General features: G+C 35.3%; 1 protein-coding gene across 4 annotated transcripts in view; it reads left to right on the top strand.

The window, feature by feature from the left end:
- Positions 1 to 24,566, top strand: part of LOC129942687 (diacylglycerol kinase theta) — an 89,863-nt gene that overhangs the window by 21,820 nt on the left and 43,477 nt on the right. For all 4 annotated transcript variants that reach the window (XM_056051728.1, XM_056051730.1, XM_056051729.1 and 1 more), the window contains exons 3-7: positions 14,204 to 14,283; positions 14,358 to 14,460; positions 14,539 to 14,645; positions 14,732 to 14,816; positions 19,851 to 20,051. In XM_056051728.1, coding sequence (XP_055907703.1) covers positions 14,204 to 14,283; positions 14,358 to 14,460; positions 14,539 to 14,645; positions 14,732 to 14,816; positions 19,851 to 20,051 — 576 coding nt within the window. The remainder of the gene's footprint in view (positions 1 to 14,203; positions 14,284 to 14,357; positions 14,461 to 14,538; positions 14,646 to 14,731; positions 14,817 to 19,850; positions 20,052 to 24,566) is intronic.

A 24,566-nucleotide genomic window follows, 5' to 3' on the forward strand; every position in this document is an offset into this window, starting at 1 on the left:
TTGAGCTCAATGTCGGGCGTATTGTCAATATATGGAGATTCTTTCTTAAACCGCACATAGAGAATGTGGAATGCTTTGGCCAACTGTGAAGTTAAGAACTTTGAGACCAATATACACCGGTATTTCCTAGTCGTGTTTCAATCTCAAAGAAAAGAATATTCTTTTTCAATACTTTACAAAACAAAATTATATCTGCAATAAATTCTTTGGCTGGGACTAATTTGTGATTAATTAATTAGAGATAGAGATCCTAAGCTGTCAAATAACAAAATTGAATAATGTTTTTTTGCAGAGGCAAGAAGTATGAAAGACTATACACTCCATTTATAATAACTCAAAAGTCAAAATAACTGGCTGCGTTCAATGTCGTGTTAGATAAGCTATCCTGGATATTCGGATCTTTAGATAAATTATTGAATGTGTTGGATACCTAATTTGAAACCTTTTGGTTCCTTTTTTGACGTCGCAGCTGTTTTGGATCAGATGTTCTTATACACGTGAAAGACTAACAAAAATTTATCCGGATGCATCTGTCTGAAATTGAACGCGGCCATAGAAATTGGTGGATGTCACCGATATCTACAAATTGTATTTTGTATCGACAACTGTATTTTAAAGGGACTAAGTTCAACCATTTTTTAATTAAAAAGAAAGCAAATAGTTTAACATAGGGATTTTTACTTGATAGAAATTATCCCTAAAAAGTTTTATTATAAAAAGTCTACCCAGTTCATTTAATCATGCGTTTGAATCACTCGTGTAGAGTTTCAATTTGAACTGTTAAAATATACATAGTGCAGTCTTATTAAAATAATAATCACACGTCGTCGCCCGTAGGTTTTATTAGAGTTAAGGCCCAACTGTAATAGACTTAACCGAACGTAAGCAAATGTCAAAACCGAACGAAAAGCTATCAAAAGTTATCGTCAAAACAAGAAGTAACCATAATGGATTCAAGTAACTTAAGCAAATTTGACATTTTCTTAAACTCGAGCCATTTAAATGGCTCTTGAGTATTTGCGCGAAAGTTAGCGAAATTAGACGAAACTGAGCAGAACGTATATTTTGGTTAGTGACATATAAGGGTGTGTATTGGTTTGTTCCCTTAAGCTGGTTTAAGTTTGGTTGATTCAATCATAAATGGGCCTTTAAAATTATAAAATTAAAACTTAAACTTTAAGTAATTCATATGACTTTTGAGTTTCTGACATTAAACATCAATAGGTCTGTTAACTTAATTTCTCTCCAATAACCCTTCATTTTCGGCCGATACCCATAATTCCTCTTAAATAATTTAATTAAAGCTGAAAAATCCTCACGATTTAAAAATATAAATAAAGGTATGAGCTCTATTTCATACCTTACAACATCTCCCGGCTATAAATATACCTATATGTGAATATTAACAAAAGTGCATTATAATGCTCTTTTTTTTTCTTTTAAATAATACACACTTCAACTCCATACTGTTAATTTAGATAAGAACTTTATTTTTGTTCTCGTATTTTACTGAGGGAGTTCCACTCTATTGAAGTGTCACATCTTTTCTTTTGTTTAAAAAACCAAAAGCTTTATGTTACATCTTCAACATCTCATTGAACCAAAAGATGAACGTGACGAGCGCTTTGTCGGTCGTCTTCATCGTGTCGTCGTCGGTCGTAGGTTGGGTAGGGTATAGGTAAAGTCAGAGGTATATTATAGATGAAGGCTTGAAAATCTACTTGCACAGTTTAACCCTTTCCCCATCATCCCATGGTGTCGTTGTCGTCGTTGCCGTCGTCGTCGAAGACCAACATTACAGAACCGGATAATAGGCAGCAATCAGAGCCACCTACACTTGAAAGCTGACACAAACTTGCTTGGTTTGGTTACGTTACGGGTGCTTGGTTGACATTCTTTTAGCGCCGATAAGTAAAAATAATAGATTATAATGAACAATGGCCTGCCACTAGTAAGAGCAGGGTTGGAAATAGCTATTCCTATTTTTTGTATGCCTTTACGGTGATGGCGGGCGTGTTTTAGTTGGCAGGCAGAGGCTGGCGGTCGGGCTTGCACCGTTTAAGGAAGTGCAAGAACAATGCAAATAAGTTGAAGCATAAACTTGAGTATAAGGTAGCAAAAAGTACGTCATAGTCATCGTCGTCATGTTCTGTGTGAATATGACGGAACAGATCAATAGCTCTTGTTTTCTTATTCTTATTCAATTTGTTGTTGTTGTTGTTGTTGGTGTGTTTCTATGTGTATAATGCAAGTTGATCTTATAAAGTATATGCATATAACATTGGAGTATGTACTTGAGTGTTTTCTCAATAGAACTATAAGTGCACATCGCGTATCTTATAGGAACATTGTATTGTTGCTTGTTTTATTGTTGATAGAAATCGTTAAACGACATTTGAGATGCAACAAAAGCAAATTCCAAATATGGAAAAGAATGTGATATTTTAGGAAATTATATTCCTAAGTGCCATTGTTGTCAAAAAGAATAACGACAAAAAAAGAACGTTTATTTTTTCATAATTCCTTTTTTTTTATGATAAGTTAATAAGTCATGTACTATGAAAACTTTAAAAGCTTAAAAATATGGAAAAAAGGATTGTCACACGTCATGGCTAGGGATGGATAAGAGACTTGAACGCTTGTAAGAGACTGGTCTTCAACTGTTATTAATGATATATGAAACTCGTATAACTTTATCATTCTACTACAATCTGATCAACAGAAATTCAAACTCCTTGGACGCAACTTTAAGAGCTTTAACTCTTATTGTTGGTCGTAATTCTTGCCCTTTAAGACAGGCAATAACCATTTTAGTGTAAGAACTATTCGATGGTTTGTCCGTAGCAAAGGATCTAAATCAGCAAAGCTCACGGGCGTTCTCGAGAATTGGGCATCTTGCACACCATATTATGTTCCATTTTGCGTAGGGATCTTGGTTTAAACCCATACAAGATCAAAGTATGTTCTCCTATTAGGCAAGTTGAGAAGTCCTTATTGGCAAACCCTTTAATTAGAAATTTACAAGCAATTGCAACATTTTAACCATCAGTTTGTAAAATAAGCATAGCAAATGAATCTTCATTTTAAGGACGGGCCTTTTTTTGAATTGTCAGAAACTCAGAAGACATATGAATTTTACGAATAATTAAAACTTAAAACAGCCATTTTGTGATTTTAACTTAAGTAATAGATTTACATAGTACCCGTGGCGTAATGGTTGGTGCATTGGACAGTCATGCCAGAGGTCTTGGGATCAATCCCTGCATGTGCCCAGTAATAGATGAGAGTTGTAAGTCACTTAGACCTAGTTCTCAACAGACTTTAGCGGCACTTAATTTATTCATGTTATACTTAAAAGAATAAATAAAAAAAGAAGAAAGAGCTCCAGTTCCTTTTTTAACCACATGTTTTTGGTATTTATAGAATCTTTTTCAAGTCGAAAGGAGTTGGTAATTCCAACTTATTGGAAATATCCTGCACATTCTCACAGTCATAACGTCGCTAGAATAGAATATCCATTTCATTGTTTGATCGTGTTGTTGTGATTTGCTATAAAGATTGAATAAACGATAACCAAATTGACAGATATAGTTTCATCATGACTGTTATAAATTGTTTAGAAGCCTTTTGGAAGATGCTTTAAGTTATATGAAGCATAAATGGCAATATGTGTGTTAACAGTAAGAAGTATTGTACCAATAAACATAGAAAACAATGCAGCTCAAAATTAGAAAAAAAGAGGGTGGGATGCGACCCACAATGATAACTTCCCAACCTGTTTATCAATTTAAGATTCTATTGAAACTTGAAACGTCGAGAAATTTCAAAATTTGACCGATTACAATTACTTCCTTGAGAAGGTAAAAATGACAAATTATCAACCTTAACATTTTTGGTAGGTAAATCGGTATTGATTTCCTTAACTATGACTCAAAATTTTACATATACGAGTATGATCTCTTGCTTGAAATTACAAGTTCACCGTTTAGAATTTCTATGAAATTTTTAGATAAACATCATTTTCCTTTAGACGCAACTCATTAAATTCTAATGTTGACAATATTTTCCAATGGGTAATCAAAAACCTTGTATTATTTAATCCCTCGGAAACGCATAATCCTAAATCCTAAGGCCACTATCCATAGGTTGAACTTACAACTTGAAGACTGAACAATTTTCTGTTTTAGCCATTTCTTGTGGAGGGTTCTTTCTATGAAAGAATTTTTTTGTGCTAATTCTAATCTGGCTTTAAATTATTTGTCAGAAACTCTAGTTCAATTCTTATATCAAGTCAAGTCTAATAATCCCCTTCTTTTAAACAAAATCCCAAAGATAGTTCTTAAAATAATCCCCTTCTTTTAAACAAAATCCCAAAGATAGTTCTTAAAATGCTAGACGACCATTATGTAAATGAAACATTTCCCGTATTTCTTGAACATATCCGCCCCCGCAATGTTGTTGTCGTGTATTATTTCTGTCTATTGTTCTTTCGCTTCTGTCTTGTATTAATGTTGTTGCTTTTTTTCTTCAAACAATGTAACTTCAAGACTCGCACTTTAAAAATCCTCATTAATTTACCTTTCAGCTCAATTTCGGAAGTTCTATCAAATACAGAGATTTTTCTTGCAGCCGTACTTTACTAATGTAAAAATTATTACATCACATTAAAAAAAAAACACTTTGTACGGTGCTTAGACAGGACAACAAAATCTTTGGTCAACTATTGCCAATCTTTTAGTAATATCTCCAAATGTCATTAATTATGGTATTACCTTAGAGCTAATAGCTGGGGAAATGGACTACATATGAAGTTAATAAAGCTTATTCTAGTTTTTCATTGTTATATATCACCCTTACTTATTACTTATATTCCTACATCTCGGACCAAAAGTCCCTGTGTTTTTGACTTTTTTGTCACTAATACACCAAACTATTGCACGAGGCCATTAACCTATATAAAAATCTTGGATCCTTCAATCTTCCAGTTAAAATTACTTTGAATAACGTAGTACCTGTTAAGAAGATCGGATGCAATTACAATTATTCTGCTACAATGATTGATTTATCATCTAACGTTATCGTTAATGCGAATCAAGTTTATATTATATGTGATCATTTTGTTTTTTTAGTCAACAGAGCTGCAGAGGTTGCAATACCTAAGTTTCCTGTTACAGATAATCATACTGTTAAACTACCAGATAACATTTTGCTCTTGATTCGTTTGAAGAACTCTGAAAGGTGTCAATGGTTTCGTTATACAAATGACTTTTTCCTTCATAATGTTAAATATTCAAATGGGCTAGCTTTTTACTGGGTCAAAAGATAAAGTAAACCTCCTGGCAACAACTTTCATTATAATCACAATATTGCAGCTAACCTGAGTGATAATAACATTTTAGCAATAGTTTTTAACTCTATTACTACCATTTGCCTATCAAACAATTTCATTCTTGATATCGAATTGATGAATACCACTAAAGTTTTTGATCTTATAAAATCCTTACAAAATAACAAAAACTACTGACGTGGACTTGACTTATAAATTCAATGTGTGTCTAAAAATATGTTGCTTTCCGGAAAACAGCGGTTATACCAATTGCTAAGCCTGGCAATTTTGAATTTTTCAATTCCGATAGCCCAAATTATTCAAAGTTTTTTTTTTAAAGTAGTAGGAATTTTTAGTCGCAGTGCAAAACAATAGATCTTCTTTTTCAAACATTGAATTTGGTGTGCCCCAAGGATCTGTACCTGGTCCAATTCTTTTTAACATCTTTTTTTTTCTTTTCTGAATTAAAATTAATTCTGACAAAACAAGCTATTTGGTTCACGCCCGTAAATCATTTTTTTTACCAGAAAATGTTCAACTTCATTAAGGTACTGTAAACATTGAACCCCTGTATGGTAAAATTGTGCCAAAAATCATTAATTAAAACATCGAAGACGTCAAAATAAAATACTTAAAATTATGCTTAATTTACTACGTTATTACTCAACCCAGAGACTACTTGAAATGGCCGATTTCAACTTTTTGGACACTCATAAATATTTCAAAAATAAAATATTATGATAATTTAACTTTTCTGATAATGCACTAATGAACCAACTGTAAGACTTATTAATAGACATTTTAGACGAATTGGAAACTGCAACCTACTGAAGGTTATCTGACGGTATCATTGGAATATACGTGGAACCAGGACCACATTTTCTTTAAACTTTCAAGTTAAAAAAAAGTGTTGCAACACTTCCCCACAAAAATGATTGTTTTAAATATGCATTAATCTCATCAACTCACGTTTCGTTTGACAATCGTAAGAAAAAAAAACGTAATGTAACGTAGTGTGACTCCAAACGGAAGCTCTAGTTCAATTATTTGAACATTTGTTTTGTCTGACAGCTCAACAGCTGCAAACAAATTCCAACAAACAAAATATTTGCTCTTTGGAGGGATGAAATAATAGAAGCATGTGCACCGTAACGCAGACGAAGCCGAAACTGAAGCGTGTTTGTGATTCAGCCATGAAATGCCCACCTCGGATTCTTACGGTGGCACGGATCCGAGTGGCCCAATTTTCAATGACCGCATAAATCTGGCTGAATTTGAGCAATGGCCTTCGTTATGTTCACCTTAAGAACATAGTTCGATTGTGGTTTATTTGGATAGATCTGCGACTTCAAGAAACCCCACAGCCAAAAGTTACATGGGATCAAATCGCATGGCTTTGGTGGTCAATTCACATCACCCCTGCGAGAAATAACCTTACCCTTAAATCGTTTATGCAAAATGTCAATCGTTGCGTTTGTTGTGTGGCAAGTAGCGCCATCCGCCATCTGGAACCACATGTCGTCTACGTCCAATGGTTCAATTTGGGATACAAGAAATTAGTTATCATCGTTATGTAGCGCGCGCAGTTGACGGTGACCGCCTCACTAACGTTGTTTTCAAAAAAGTACGAACCAATTACGCCGCCGCCGCCGGCCCAAAATCCTTTAACTTTTTGAGGATTCATTATCACATGGTGAACCTCGCGTGGGTTGGTGTCGTCCCATTCACTGTAATTTTGCTTGATAACACAGCCATTCGCCCAAAAATGCGGCTTGTCACTAAAGATGATTTTTCGGACAAAATTGGGGTCCTCATCCTCTTCCAAACAATTCGAAGCCCAGTCGGCGAACAAACGGCGTTGTCTATGTTCATGAATTTTGAGGACTTGGTTCAGTTGTCAGTTTTTTCATTTTCGTGTGGACTAATTTTAAGTAGTCTTTTAAATTCAGGCATTCAGCATGTAGTTCATCTCCGTTCACATCTTCGGTGTTAAATTTTGTAAAAGATTTGCAGTTCTCTTTTAAGTCTTCTGAATTCAGATCTTTTAATTGAAAAAAAATTCAAAACGTTGGCCAATCTTCGTATACGAACCTAGTTGCTGTTTCAAATGATTGCTTAGTGTGTTAAAAATGGGTAGAAAGGTTTCAATTTTAAATCTTTCTTTCCCAGTCAGAATTACTGAGAGTCCAAAGCCGTCAAAAAAGTCTGGCGTGAGCTCTACACCTCATCCTTTCAGAAAGTTCTTTATATTCGGAATCCGGTTTTTTTTTGTCTGGCTGATGAATCAGTTATCAAAATTGACCCTGAGCCCAATTCTAAATTCATCTATTGCACTCAGCAAATTTATTGCAACATCCAGGATAATATTTTATTTTTGAAGTAAAGTACTTGTTTTATAAATTCTTTGCAATACAGAGTTCCAAAGTTCTGTAAGTATGGTAAATTCAAGCTGGACATTTTTTTGCAAAACCTAAACGCTTCCTCTCTGGCCTCTCGTGCCTGTCCTAAATCGTTCGCGATAGACATCAAAGCTTCTTCAATTCCTTGATGACCTTTATATAAGGCGCTTAGTGCATCAGCTCGCCCGACCATCTTGTTTAACAAAGACTTTTTAAAATTTATTCTTACCGAAATGAGCAGTGAACAAAACTCCATCGATGAGAGGAAACCGAAATTTTTTTTTTATACAATTTTTTCATAATGTTAAAGAATTTGGTTGCTTCTAAGACATACCCAGCGGCATGTACTCCTAATAGTTTCCGCTAAATAATCAGATCTATGTTCGTAAATTGGAATAAAGTCCAAAAACCTTTCCACAGGCTCGTGATCTTTTACGTAATGAATACAAAATGTTAGTTGATCAACATGAGACATTTCAGGTGTACTATCAACGCTAGTTGAAAAATATTTTGCCATTTTGACTTCTTTGACAATAGTTTTCAAAACCTGTTTTCCCATGACCTGAATAAATTCATTACTGATATTTGCTGAAAAATAACACGCATGACCACTTCCTGGATTTATATAATATCGCAGGGAGTGTTTTTTGAATTGTTCAGCAAAGGTTGTTGTCCAGCAAGGAAAGTACAAATTCTGATCATTCCTTATGCATCTAAAATTGTATCGAAATATTTTTTTTTCTTGAAAATAGACCAACAGAGGTTAAGTGATGTTTCAGCAATTAGGGGACCCCTGGTGATTGCGGGACATGGGCCTGGGCCTAGTGGTAAAGAGGGGTATGCTTGAACGCACGGGTGTTGCCTGATTGTTTACTGAATCGGTCGTCTCAAACTTGGCCACCAAACATTGAAGAGTTGACTATGAAGGGCCACCACGTCAACCGTAGAACGGGCGCAATGCCCGCAACATTTGCGTAAACGAACACTCATTTTGATACCAATAAAGTTTTTCTATTTAAACATGCTGTTCAATTGTGTTACTTGCCATGATCATTTGGCATAAACAACTGAATAATAAACTGAATAATAAAGATTTGACTGATATCACCAAAACATAATGTCCGCTGTAGGGTGCCAAAATCTACCCACGCCAATTTATAAACCCTATAGTTGTAAGGGAATTGTATACATCCTAAATCTGTAAAATCTCAACTGATTAAATTGACTTGAAATCTCCATATGCCATTAATTTAATTTTTAAAAAATCAGCAATGCACCTCCTCATACACACATGTTTCTCTAAAATATTTTTTTTAATCAAACTCACTTTCAAAATCCCTATATCTCCAATATTTGCACGTAAGTAGATACCAAAGAGGTATTAACTATTATTAAAATTCCTTGAGCTTTTTCTTAAATTTGATTTCGAATTAAAAAAAAGAAAGCATTTCTCTGTATTCCTCATTACAATACTCATTCGGCACCATAACCTACTCTCGTTGCTCCTGCCTGGAAAACAGCAAACGCAAAGTAAAAAGTTCAACAGGGAGGAGAAATATAGAAGATTTCTAGTGCGCAACTCTTTTTAGTGTTTTTTTTTGTTTTAATTTTGTTCTTTTAATTTTTGGTGAGTGTGGAAAATACGCCAAGCAGTAAAAATAGAAAAATATTTGAACCATACTCTCTCTCGCACAAAATAATAATAATTGTTACAATGAATCACCTTTGATGGAAAGATATTAGCTATTTTTTCCTGCATATGTTCATTTTTATGTTAATTTTTCCAAGTTGGATTAAATGAAAATTACTTTTACAATCTCAGTTCTTTTAAACTATATCTTAAAGGCATTAGTTCTAAAAAGTTATACGGAGATATTATCAAGATTTCTTCGTTTTGATTTTCCTTCTTGGGGTTTTCTGTGTTTTTTTTTGTTTGGTTTATGAAAATTAAAGTGTTGCGCTTGTTGCAGCATGGAAAATCATGCTCATGACGTCACTATCAGGTCAGAGGCCTAGTTTATATTTTCAACGTCCTCGCCAGCACATTCCAGAGCAACGTATAACCTCCCTTTTTCTGATGTCAGAGCGTCAGCCGTGTACCCCCCCTGGTAGCGTGTTCGGTTAGCACAGAGCTCACAGAGTCCTTCCTTGATTCTTTCTACATATTTTCATTGTACAGTGGCAATGGTATATTTAAGCTAGCACTAGGCTATATTAATGTATGTACATATCTAGAAAGTAGATGGCTGGTCTGAATCTGAGCTGAAATTCATGAAAGCTACAAGGTGATGCACCTACCTAGATACTTTTTTCATTCAGGGATTTATGTAGCCTTCTTTTTGCATGGGCATTGAGTTTTGGAATTTTCTTTTTTAAATATGTATACGCGACTCGACTTGTAGGTAGGTATACATGGCAATCCTTTCATACTTCATTCTTATGAGGCCATGAACTAGAAAAATTAAAGATTTTTTAACATTGGCTGGGTTTTGTGTTTTTATATTATTTTTTTAAACTGAATTAAATATTATATGTTAGGCCGTTATAGTTATTGCAATATGAGATTTTCTGAATGTGAATCACAAGCTTATATAGAGGTATACTTGTTTCACTAAATTAGCTATAACTGCGGAATAATCCGTCTTTTGGAATGATAAGGTTTCAGAAAAAGCCTTTGATAATATAAGCGTACCTAATTAAAATTAGTATAATCCAAAAGTTTTATGCAAAAAGAAATAAAATAATATTCTAAAGAGCTATCAAGTTTTTCACAAATATGATTTAACATAGGTAACATGTTTTGAAGTGATATAAGAGATCATTTGCATACATACGTGACATTTGAATTTCAATAAAATTTTGTTCTAGTCAAGTGTCAGGTCTACATCACTTGGGAAACCATTTTTTAATTTCTGATACTTTCAGTTTTGACTATCTTATATAGACGGTGTTCGTATTGAACTTTGAACATTATTGTAGTTCATTTGCACTTGATAGTTTAAAAGACGAAGTTTATTAGGAGCTACGAGGTTAGTCCCAGAAGTACCCGACGTATAGATAATGGTTGTTGTTTGAAAGAAGTACCAACAAAATTTGGTCATCGTTGTGTGGTACAATATTTTTGGTCTCGGTCCACCCAATATCAAGGGGGGCTAGATTCTACTCTGGGAGACTCTGCTCCTTCGTTTAGAACAATAAAATATTGGGTGGCAGAGTTTGAACGAGGTCGTACGAGCTGCCACGACGAACATCGTGGTGACCAAACCAGAGCTGGTAAAGAAAATCCAAAAAATGGTATTGGGTGACCGTCAACTGAAAAAGCGGAAGCTAGCAGACATGGTAAGCATTTCAAAAAGTGCTATAATAACTTGGGCATGAGAAAGCTGTGTGCGAGATGGGTGCTGCGATTACTCACAATGGAATAAAAACAGCGTTGTGAGGATGCTTCAATCAAGTGTTTGGCAAAATTTCACCGCAATAGAGCATACTTTTTGATTTCGATTCATAGCCATGGATGAAACAATGATCCATAAATTCACACCTAATACGAAGAAACAGTCAAAGAAGGCAAAGACAGTTTCATCTGCAGGCAAAGTCATGGCATCAGTTTATTTTGGATGTGCTTAGGATAATTTTCATTAATTATACTTGAAACTTACCCAAGTGACTGGAAGGATGGAGTTAGTGTAAAGTTACCAAAGAAAGGAAACCTCAAAAACTGTAATAACTTGCGCGGTATCACAGTTCTGTCCGTTTTTCCGAAGTTAATGGCAACTATTATTCTCGAGAGGATTAAATCCAGGATCGATTCTACCCTCAATAGGCACCAAGCGGGGTTTCGCGAATCATACTTGAATAATCATCTGAGCACCAATCACCGCTGTACCTAATGTTTATAGATTTTGAGAAGGCGTTTGATCAGGTCAATCGTGAATGCATCTGGAGATCGCTTATTGCGCGAGGAATCGCTGAGAAAATTGTCGCTGTTATTAAAGAATCGTGCAACAACGCAGAGTGTTTTGTGTTACACAATTAACAGCTTTCCGACTCCTTCGATGTGCGTCAAGGAGTGAGACAAGGAGGTGTAGTGTCACCAATTCTGTTTTTGCTGGCGATTGACGATGTGATGACTGCCACACATGACTGGGTACAAATGAAAGACACGGTATCCAATGGAGTCTGTTTGACAAGCTTAGCTACGTAGATTATGCTGACGATATACATATGTCTCATGTCAAACAACAGGGCAGGCTTAAATCAGATGTGTCATTCACTGCAATTAAATAGAGAGGTGGCTGGCTTAAGGATTACCATAAATAAGACCAAAATAATGACCACGGGCCAAAGCACACAAGTTATTTTAAGGCAGGGGACCATAGAGTCGAACAGTTTAATTATCTGGGAAGTTGTATAGCTCTCGATGGAGGAACGGGCCTGGATGTTGACAGTAGAATAAACAAAGCCCGTAGTGCATTTGGAATTCTTTCTCCTGTGTGGAACTCTATCAAAATATCGCTACGCAACAAGTTGAAACTCTTCGAATCCAACGTAAAATCAGTGCTGTTATATGCTTCTGAAACATGGAAATGCTCTGCCAACATCTCTAGTAGGCTATAAGCTTTCGTTAACCGTTATCTGCGCTCTATTCTGAAGATCGGGTGGCCGCAAACCATATCTCAAGTTGAGCTGTGGAATAGGAGCGGACAGAACGTAGACATCATGCAACGGAAATGGCGTTGGATAGGCCATACACTGAGGAAACCGGACGACAAAACAATCCGTCTAATAGAATCTCCAGAGTGATAGAAGACCAAACACAACTTGGAGGTCATCAGTTTTGAAGGAGGCTCAGTCTCAAGGTATTCAATCGTGGCCACAGCTGAGGTCAGTTCCGGTGAATCGGGATAGGTGGAAGGATCTTGCTGCTGCCCTATGCTTCAGGAGGAGTTAAATCGCTGCTGTACCTGCAGCCGGACAACATATATTAAATGATACGTTTGTCAGATCATACAATTTTGGATAATTTGTCTCACATGTCTTTTAGATGTCGATGTCGTTGTTTAAGACATCTGAGAATTTCTACCAAGTTACTGCCTTAGTTAAACATTTTGCTCAAAATTGAATCAGCTAACCATCGAAAATTTAATTTTAAGACTCTGGAAGAGTAATGAGCTGACCTTGAAGTAGGCTCGTTAGAAAAACAGTGAGGTGGAAATGTTAGTTTGTGGAAACAGCTCACTTCAGATTTCTTACTCGAAAGCCTGAGCCTTACTTCAAATTTCTTGAAGTTGAAAAGCATATTCACATGAAAACGACCAACACAAATGATTTAAAATAAAAGTAGAAGATTTTTGAATTGTTTTGTTTTTTTCTTAATCATAATTCTTGGCAAAAATTATGCAAAACCGCAAAAAGTGTGTACGTTGGTAACTATAATTTCTATTGAATAAAAAAATTGTTAATGTTCAATCAATAAAAAAACATTTAAAGAAATAATGTTGAGGGCATTTAGTAGCCATTGATTTAGTACACTCCTAAACTTTTTACGACTCCTGGACGTCAAGAGTAACTTGACATCAAGTTAGCAGACAAATTAACCAATAAAAGATACATTCTAAATTTTCACATAATAACTTAACCAAGTTACAACTTTTCAATAGAAAAAAAACGAGTCTTTAAACGTGATAGAAAGTCTAAAATTGAGCTAGGTTAGGTTAGGTTAAAGTGGCTGTCCGTGATGGAGAAAAACATACGTAGGCCAGTTTAATGGCCCATTGTGGAATCTTGCGGTTATATTCGGTTATGTTCAATTGAACCATTTTAAATCCTTTGAAAAACGTAAAATATTGATTTTGTTAATAAAATTCTCCTGGGTAATTTTTGTGAATTTTGAGCATGTACAGAGGAGTTGAAGAACTGTTTCCTCATCTTTCTCATCCATACAGCTTCTGCAAAAGTCATTTGAGATTACGTCTAGCAGCGTGGCGTTCTTTCCTATTAGACATTTCCCGGTTATGACATTGATAATGGAGCTTATGTATATGCGATTTATTAATCCTAAAAAAAATATCTGGAAGGAAGAGCGATCTAGAAGTTTCTGTTGAGGTGTGGAGTTGATTTTAGACACTTAAGAATTACGAAGTGGTCAATGTTGTTGTTAATTCAATGCGATGAAGTTCTGAGGCGAAAGGCAGAGCTTGCAGCAAGGTGAACGTTGGACTTTAAATTGAGCTAAACGGATAATCATTTCCGGTAGCGATTTTCTTTTGATCAAAAATAAAACACCAAATTAACTTCCTTCATCATAGTTCATCAATTTTTGTAACTGCTTACAATCAACAGATATTCCTTCTTACGAAATTTCTTACTTTGATTTTTTCAATTTATTTCACTTAAGTTTGAGCCATATAATTTTACCTTAATATATAAATCATCATAAAACTAATTTTAAAATAATTTAATTTATTTATATTTTCAGTTTGTAACTTCATTATCCACGAGAGATGTGTAACGAGTGTTGTAACTCCATGTTCTGGTATAGCTCCATGTATTATAAAGGTAAATGTCCTAAAATTTAATAAACAAAACAACATATAGTTAAAATTATTCATTTTTTACAATTTTGTATCTAGAATCCCGTCGCCCATTGTTGGTCCGAGCCAACACATCACAAAAGAAAATTTTGCACTGTTTGCCGAAAGCGTTTGGATGAAACACCCGCAGTTCATTGTTTAGGTAAATATAATATTTTAATAACTTTAAAAACAAAAAAAGTTAATTTAATTTTTTAATGTAATATTTTTTTTTAAATAGTTTGCGAATATTTCGCCCACATTGAGTGCCAAGATTTTGCTGTTCCCGATTGCACAGAAAATGCAACCTATGTTCCTGGCAAGGAATTATTAAATGTTAAACATCAGGTATGTACTTTTCTACTTTAAAATATCACGTCTTGTATTGTTATTAAATTAAATACTAATAATTAAAAATTAAATATCAAAATTAGCATCACTGGCGAGAAGGGAATCTTCCACCAACATCAAAATGCGCCTATTGCAAGAAAACTTGCTGGTCATCGGAATGCCTTACAGGTAAATTTTTTAATAACTTTTAGTAAACATAATAAAAAGCTACTATTAACTCTATAAAGGCTCAGAAATCTTATATTTTGAGTCCTGTGTTCAAAGCGAGATAGTTTCAAATATTAAACACAAAAATGTGATGTTGTTCAGCCAAGATCTAAGTATGTATACTTATTACTTAAGCAGTTTTTTAAAGGTCCTCTTTTATTAGTGCCGTGAAATAAGTCATATTTCAAGAATTGGCCTCATTTCGCTTTTGTAAAGTGTAATAAAGCCAATTGTCAACAGTTGGTCTTATTTCACTTTAAAATAGTGAAATAAAGCCACATTGGTTTTATTTCTCTCTAAACTGTGTGGTTTGTCATTAATGCATAGAAATTTTTGCCCAACCTCGCACCCATCCCAAATCCTGTAGTGTTTCCAAGCAGGGGGGGTTACTTACATACCTCACCATAAAAGTAACGTGATCGTATTTCCCAAAATAGTTTGGCCTAATTTCACTGCTGAAAAAGGGCCTTATTTTTCTTTTTCAAGGTGCAATAAGGCTAACTTTTGAAAGTTGGTCATATTTTACTTGGCTTTATTGCATAGCACCTTTCTTTATAAATATAGAAGGAAAAGTTTGATCTAACGACTTCTAAAACCACATAAATATGATTTCTTTTACATTCAAGTTTTGTAATTCTAATTTGTTTAACTTTTAAATGTTGAGAATAATTAATTGGTCAACAAAATAAAAGGATATTTTTTGGTACAATTTTATTATTTTCTACCAACATTCGTATACACATTTTCGAGCTTAAAAAACCTTACTTTAATGTTGCTACCGCCTATCTGTCAAAACTAAGTAAAATAATTAAATGCTCGGCACAGGTCGAAATGATAACCCCATCAGTGATATAGCAAAAAATTCCGAAAAAATCCACTGATTAAAAAAAAGTGTGCCAAAGATGTTTTACTTTCAGCTGTCTGCTTGCCACACTCATTTTGAGCTTTTTCAAATACATTTTTTACCTTAAAACCATGTTAACTTTTTTCTTTAAGACATAAGCAAAATATCCGAAATCTTTCTCCGATAAGAAAAATGTGTGTCCAGGACGTTTTGGTTTCAGCCTTCTGCTTGGCAGACTCATTTTAATAGTTTTTTAAATGCATTGCATAGTGACTCTGATTCCGACTCGACTGTCCATCACCATGTGCTTGTCGGTCGTCCAGCTCTTCTTCCTTCTTGTGTGAGCGGATTCAACTGCATTGCTTGGCATGCGATGCAGTCGTTACCTTTTCGAAGCGTATGTCCAAGCTATTGCCACTTACATCTTCGTACTATAGATTCTATAGGTTCCTGACTTGTCCTTCTATGAAGTACCTCATTTGAAATACAGTTTGCCCCGAAAATCCTTAGGATGTTACAAAGACATCTTTTCACGAAGGTTTGTAGCTTTCTTGTTATGGCTAAAGTAACCTTCCAAGTGCTGCACCCATAAAGAAGCACAGATTCCACATTTGTGCGAAACAGTCGTAGCTTTGTCCTTAGCTGATAGAGTTATTCCTCCAAATTTTTGACGCCGCTTTTGCTTTGCCGATGCGGCAGATGACGTCTTGTTCGGTTCCGCCTTCGATGGAAACGATGCTGCCAAGGTATTGAAAGGTTTCCACTTTTTCTTCCGTTTGCGAGAAAATATTTATTTGAGAGGATGGTCGGGTTACGATGCTCCCTGTTAACGCTATCAAAGGCCTTCTCGAAGTCGATGAACAGCAGGTGAAGTGGTGATCGATATTCAACGACCTGATCAATAATGATCCGCAGGGTGTTAATATGATCAATACAGGAGGATACAGCGTGGAATCCTGCTTGTTCGGCATTGAGTGTGACCTCAAGGCGTTCCAGTATAACTTTTGCTATTATTTTGGCAACGCCTGGCAGAACGCAAATTCCTCTCAAGTTTTCGCACTTTGTAAGATCTCCTTTTTTTGGGAGCTTGACGATAATTCCCTTCTTCCACTTATGGGAGAAGCTTTAGGTGGGCCAGGCTTCTTTTATGTGCCGATGAAGCAGTCCGCTTGACGACGTTAACGCTGCTTGTAAAAGCTCTGCGGGAATTCCATCAAGTCCTACCATTTTGTTGTTCTTAAGTGCCTTAATTGCGGCAACTATCTTATCTTTACTGGGAAGTGCAGCGCGGATTCTGGGCTTAGTTTCTTCAAGCGCTTCAGAAGGTATACGCTGCGAATTGTTACCGAGGAAAAGTGTTCTCTTCACCTTCTGACTTGTTCATCCACCGAACTAAGCAAAATACCGTCTACTTCTTTCACCATGTCTTGCTTTGAGCTCTGTGTACCGGTAAGCTCTTTGATTATTCTGTAAACGGTCCTACTGTCGCACCTGTTTCCAGCATCTTCTAATTCTTGCGCCAATGCGTTGATGTAGTTACGTTTGTCGCGGTGCACACTGCGGTGAACCTCTATCTTTTTCATGCAATATGAGGACTCCAACTAGTTTCTTTCTTCCTCTTGTACAGCAGTTATTCAAGCCCTTAACTGTTTGCGTTCATTGATCCTTGCCCAAGATTCTTTTGAAAGCCAAGTGTTGTTAACTATTCTGTCAGCACCTGAAATGAAAACATTTTTCACAGCACAGCGAATGGTGTTCGATGTCGTCATGTACTGTCCTGCTGATTGTTCTCATTTCGGGTGACAGGTGGTCCCTAAATTGTTGACGGGTCGTGGGATCCTTTAGTCTGGCGATGTTGAATTTGAGAGCTCGTGTTATTCTGTTGGATCTTCGAACTATAGCTGTACCCAGTTTTAGTGTAGCTATCATTAAGTGGTGATCACGGGCAAGTGCCATATCGGCGCCTCTTCTGTTTCGTACATCCAAGAGACTGCTTCTAAAGCTCGACTAATCTCGAAGTGGTCAATTTGGTTGGAAGACGCTTGACCGTGAGCACCCATCACTTCCCTTGTTGTTGTTAGTGCCAACCTTAGCATTGAGGTCTCCCATAACCAAAATTATATCTCCACGGGGAGTGTGTTGTCGTAGGTGGATCCTAGTTGAATGTAAAAGCATTCTTTCTCTTCATCAGATGCGAGCTTCGTGAAACTTAGCTTTGATAAGCCTTTCCCCAAGGGGCTACCAGGAAATAAGGCTTAATGATAACATAGTAAAACTAAAATGGTTTAACGGAATTGCGGGCAAAGAAATCATTGAAAATTTCTGTTTAAACGACAATTTAAATGAAGACACTGAAAGTAAAGACATGAATAGTGAAGACATGACTTTGAATTTTTCATCCGATGAATCCGATGATGAATAATTTTGATCGTCTAAGATGCACATCCTAATCAGGAGAAGTGTTATATTATTATGGTTTTAAGCTGAAAAATGTATTTGCAATCTTTTTTCGCACTAGTACTGAAGAGAGAGTCCTAAAAGATCTCAACATGCATAAATCCGATGGTCCCCACTATTCTTCTGAAGAGGTGTTCTTCGAAGCTGGAAAATCAACTGCGTAAGCTTTTCCATCTATCCTACTTCTCAGGTTTCGTTCCAAGCGGATGGAAAACAGCATTTGTCCAGACCATCGCCAAAAAAGGTGAATTTTCATCACCCTCTAATTACCGACGGATTACACTTAGGTCCCTTCTTTCATAGGTAAAGGCTCAAGAAATATATCAAAGATAGAAAACTTCTTAATGATCGACAGCATGGTTTCGTAGCAATAGGTCCGATGGTTATCTTATAATTCAAGGCACCGAACAGTGGAGCAAATTTGTGCATTGTTTTAAAGGAAGTAAGATTATTGCACTCAATATTTCAAAAGATTTGATAGAGTTTGCTGCTTTTGGTTTTCATGAATCCCTCCTTCATTGGATTAGTAATAACCTTTCGGATCGTTCAATACAAGTAGTATTGGATGGGGTTCAAGTCTGAAAACGACAAAATAAATCCTGGTGTGCCCCAGGGTTCTGTTCTATCCCCAACACTCTTTCTCATTTTTATTAATGATCTCCTGTCTTCAACTTTTAATCTAATACATTGTTTCGCTGAAGATAGTACTCTTAGCTTTTGATATTAACTCTTCCTCGGATGTTGAACTGCAACGACAAAATATGATAAGTTCATTAAATTCTGACCTAAACAGCACTATTCAATAGGGAATCAAAACCGCGTTGGATGGATTGTACATGCATCGAGGAGACTAAACATCTTGATATTCTGGGTATTTGTTTTGCCAGCCACCTCTTGCTGTTATCTTTTTTAAATAAATTGGGTGGCCCAACAGTCCATGAAGAACTAGGGCCTAGTGACTTACAACTCTCAACCATCCCTGTGTGCGAGTAATGTTGTCAGGAATGGAGGGGACCTACAGTTTATATGCCGAATCCGAACTGCTATTTTGAGAAAGCACTTTTTCATGACAAGAGTTACTCTTGGAGAATTTGTCAATTTCTCGCAAGAGGCAGTACCCGTGTAAAGACTTTAGATGGCATAGGCAGGGATCGAACCCAAGACCTCTGGCATGACAGTCCAACGCACTTACCATCATGCCACGGGTACTACTGATCTTGCTGTTATCTACAAGACTTAAATACGTCCAAGGCTCGAGTATACATAGCTCCCATGGTTGGGTTGGTGCTCCTCTCACTGACTTAAGCCTCTTGGACAGTATGGAACGTAGGGAATTAAGATTAATTGGTGATATTACCATCATACAATTGTTTACGTCGCTAGAACATCCTCTTAAAGTTTCCTGTCTCAACTTTTCTTTCCGTTATTTTAACAATTTATGCTCTAGAGAAAAAGCCAGTTGCAGTCCTCCCCATGAAACAGTTTAACCGTAATACTCGCGTTTCTAGAAATTCTCATCAGTATACCCTCTAGTCCAACTTCGATCGTACTGTCAAGTAGAGAGATTAGTTCTTTAGCCGTACTAAGCGAATGTGAAATGAACTGTTATCTTAATGAAACGAAAATAAATACAATTAAATTGAAAAAAAAAGAATTCCAAATAAAATAATATGTTTTTATTCGCAATATTTAAGGCTACCGTTGCGAATGGTGCGGAATGACAACACACGGAGGATGTCGCATGTACCTGTCAACTGAATGTAACTTTGGAATATTGCAACCAATTTATTTGCCACCACATTCTGTTTCAATTCCAAGAACAGAAGTTCCAATCGAAGCTATAATTGGTGTGCAAGTTAAATCAAAGAATACATTAGTTCGAGATTATTCTTGTCGTGAGTATATTCAAAAATAAATAATAATAAATTATTAATACAAAAATGCACATTTAATATTATAATGTTGTCATAGACAAAAACATTTAATTTATTTATACAAATTTGCACATTTGATGTTTTTAACTTAAATTACTTTAAAAAAAAACATAAATTAAGTTAATTGTTTAATTTTGTTTTTGTTCAGAATATTGCAAAATTTCGATGTTGTTTGTTCGCATTAATTAAAAAAAAAGAAACAATAAAAACAAAAATATTACTAGTCAATTACAATTATCAAATATTTCTGCAATATGGTGTTTGTTTTCAATGTTGTGGAAATTATATATTTTTCTTTTATTTAATTAAAGTTATTATTTCGTTTCGATGTGTGTAGAAGATTTATATTTATATCAAAACAAAAAGCTATTAAAGAAATAGAATGCTAAATTAATTAAAATTAAAAATCATCATAAATTAATGTTTATTTTGTTTAAATTTCAGGGCTATGCAATGCACATCTTTATAGTTGTTCATTTCATTTTAATATCATTTCATTTTTGTTGATTATTTTTCATAATTACAATTTTTATTGGTTAAAATCACTGCAAAATATTTTACACTTTTATATATATTTGAATAAGCTTATTTAACCACTGGTAATCAATTTTTGTAAGATCATCATTTAAAAATTAATTTTTATGCTTACAATTCCTCTGATTTCAAAACTTTTTTATTGAGGTTATTTCTTACTTAGGGGTCTTTATATATACATATGTACATCGATTGACTTTATAGCATTTTTATTGTTATCTAAGGTAGGTAAATATGTCAAGGCTTGTTACATTATTTTTGACAGCAATATTTTTCTAATAAGACGAATATTTTGTATAAGAAGAAATCTATATTAAATAAAATAGGACATACATTTTCTCATTTAAAAAATTAGGAAAGAAAATCTGTCTGGCAAGCTAATAAATTTTTTAACTCAACAGCAGATGAGGAGAATGTACTTACCCTTACAAAAGGCTTAAAATCTTAAGTTCAGAAAACCCTGATTTTGAAGGGTAAAAAACTAAAAATTGGAAACTACTTTTTGTATTAAACTCTTTATTTCATTGTAGTCATTATATAATTCTTCGTGGCTGCCACTTGACCACCACCTGACTCAGTTGACGAACCAACTCGGATTCCTGATATTGCAGGAAAGACCTATAACGGACATATTCGACGCATTAAATTTTTGCATTACCTCAAATTACCGCAAAAAATACTACAATGTCCCAAAGTAAACATTTCTGGAAATTTGTAAAAAAGAACACTACGTCATCGTCGGTTTCGACCCTCGTTTTCAATTAAACTCTTTTTGTAAGATCTATTGCTTAAGGGAATTTGCTTCTAGTACAGTTTGCTGTTAGTTCGCTGCTGCCAATGTACTTAATACAATATAAAGGGTGTCCCAAAATAATCTCAAGATTTGAATTAAATAGAAAACGCCGTTTTTAGTCTTTTGATAGTTATATTTTTATTGACTCGTAAAGTACATAGGATAGGGTTATGTATGGAATAACACATCGGACAAATGGCCTTCAGGGCTTTGCATGCACATGCGCACTCTTTTGTTGAAATTTTCCATGACCATTCTGCATAAATGTGGCTGAATTTTGTTGAAGCAGCGTTGAATCTCCTCCTTTAATGCACGGGTGATTGTTGACATAGACTTGTGATTTCAAATAACCCCATAAAAAGAAGTCTAATGGTGTTAAATCACACGATCTAGGAGGCCAATTTTGATCACAGAAACGAGAGAGTACACGACCTGGAAATGTCTCATGCAGTAATTGAATTTTTTCACGGGCTGTATGACATGTGGCACCGTCTTGTTGAAACCACATATTGGACACATCAATATCATCCAATTTTGGCAGAAAGAACTGTGTAATCATGTCGCGATATCGAGCACCAGTAACAGTCACTGCTTGACCAGCATCATTTTCAAAAAAAATATGGCCCAATTATGCCTCCAGCCCAAAATCCACACCATACAGTCACGCGTTGTGGATACATTTGTTTTTCGACAGTCACATGTGGGTTCTCCGAACCCCAAATGCGGCAATTTTAGCGATTGACAAAGCCATCAAGAAAAAAATGTGCTTCATCGCTTAGGATGATTTTACTCGAAAAATCAGGGTCCATTTGTTGATGTTCAATAATCCATTCAACGAACTCTCTTCTCTGTCTGTTAAATTTTGTAAGCATGAAGACACAGATCTTTTGTGAGTATACGCTGTAGAGAGGTTCTTGAAATTTGCAATTCTTGTCCACGACGTCGAATTGAGGTTCCTGGATTGTCAGCAACACTCTCACGCACTGCTTCGACATTCACATTTGAACGGCTTGTTTTTGGACGACGAGTGTGTTTGGCGTCTCCAACGGATCCAGTCTCCATGAATTTTTCAATTAATCTCTTCACAGTTGACGAAGTTAAAACACTATTCCGACCATATTTTGTATGTTCTATCGTGTAACGCTCCATTTTTAATAACCCTATACTGTTAGCTGTGAAATTGATTTTTTTTCAGGGTTGCCAACACTTCACTGTACAAATGGCGGCAAATTCAAATCATGCGTTAATTTTGGGACACCCTTTAGAATGAATCTTCTTTCGTACTCGTACAGTTGCCGACTATCGTGGCCTCCAACGCTGGTAAAAGCACTGAGTAAGCTTTTCTATCTGTCCTATTCTGTCCTTAAAAAAGGCGAATCAACCTCACCCTCTAACACTCGTCTAATTGCGCTTACGTCCCTTCTTCCCCAGGTCATGGAAACGCTGATCAATTGCTTAAGAAATATCTTGAAGAACGAAATATTCTTAATGACTGACAGTATGACTTTCGTAGCAAAAGGTCCACTGGTTTATCTTTTTGAACAGCAGAACAAATCTTTACATCGTTTTGGAGAAAGTAAGATTATTGCACTTGATCGAAAATGCGTGCTTTTGGCTCTGATGAATCTCTTCTTTGTTGGTTTCGGATCGTTTAATTCAAGGACGGGTTCAAATCTGATATCTACAAAATAAACACTGTTGTGCCTGTTTTGTTTCCGACGCTCTTCCTTATTTTTATAATTAATCTCTGCAACTTCGAACCGATACAAATCCTTGCCCTTCACATGTTTAACTTCAACGGCAGCGTATGTTAAACAAGTTTTTGATTTCCAATAACGTATTTCATTCTTCTGGATAGAATTGAAAAGAGAGATCTTAAAATTAGAGGAGATTTTTCGCTTACCGAAACATTTGCTGCTCTTGAATACCATTGCAAAGTCGCATGCGTATCAATGTTTTGTCATTATTTTTATAAACAGTGCTCTAATTAAATAGCGAGTTATTTTTTCTCCCCTTAAACAATTTAACCGTAATACCCGTACTGCTAGAAATGCCTATCAGTATACCCTTGAGTCCGATTTCGGACGTATTGTTAAGCACAGGGAATGTGGAATGCTTAACCAGACTCAATATTTCCCAATCATAACTATTGACATTCAAATTCAATGTGTATCAGTATCTCCTTTCCAATTCTATCCTCCTTTTCTTATTGCACGCACTGTGTATAATCATTAAAATGGTATTCGCACATGAAAGGTTAAGAAAATGAAAATACTAGATTTTTGTTTTAGTTGACCTTATCAAAAATTCTTGTCGTGTTCTATCTCAAAAACGTATAGGATCAACCTAGGGGGTTGAGAGCTCCAAATTGGTTCAGTAAAATGTTTAATGGAGTCTATTTCAAAGCTACTTCAACGTGACTTAAACTTTGTACAAGTGGTTTGTCATTTGTCACATCCAAAGAGAAACGTAAAATTAAATTGAAGATTTGTTTAGATATTGACATCCAAACTTATAAACGTCAAAAAACAAAGGGTAAGATCTTATCCCATTGACTAAGTAGAAAATGTCAATCATTTCAACTTCAAAGAGCACTGAATACATCATCCCACAATATAATAGTTCGATAAAAACTTCTAGGTCTGGATATGCCAAAGAAGTTATGGCCGAAGAAGAATCACTTCATTGATAAATCAGAAACTTAATGACTTATATTTAGCCTCTTCTTCAGCCCTAACTATTTTAGCATGTTCCAGGTGCAAATTTTCAACAACTTCGATACCTAATATCAGTATTGTACACAAGAATAGAATCATATAATAACGCAGGTCTTACATTCCCGGTTTTTGTCTCAACAAACTCAATGACTGCCCTTAACTGTCAGATAGAATATTAGTTCAGGTGACATAAGGAATTTGAAAGTTAGGCAAATTTCTAGTATCTGATTGGCCAGCTGCCAAAACCTTACCCTCAAGTCAAGTCAACTTATGTCAAAATGACAATTGATCATGTTTTGTACATTCAACTAAAGGCTTAACTTTATTACTTTATGATTTATTTATTTTTTACACAATTCTATTTATTGTTTTGTGTAAAAGGGTAACTTGTCAAATTGAAAAAAGAATAAATAATATTTCTTCAAGATTCAA

This window comes from Eupeodes corollae, chromosome 1 (genome assembly GCF_945859685.1).
Source record: "Eupeodes corollae chromosome 1, idEupCoro1.1, whole genome shotgun sequence".
Classification (NCBI taxonomy): Eukaryota; Metazoa; Arthropoda; class Insecta; order Diptera; family Syrphidae; genus Eupeodes; species Eupeodes corollae.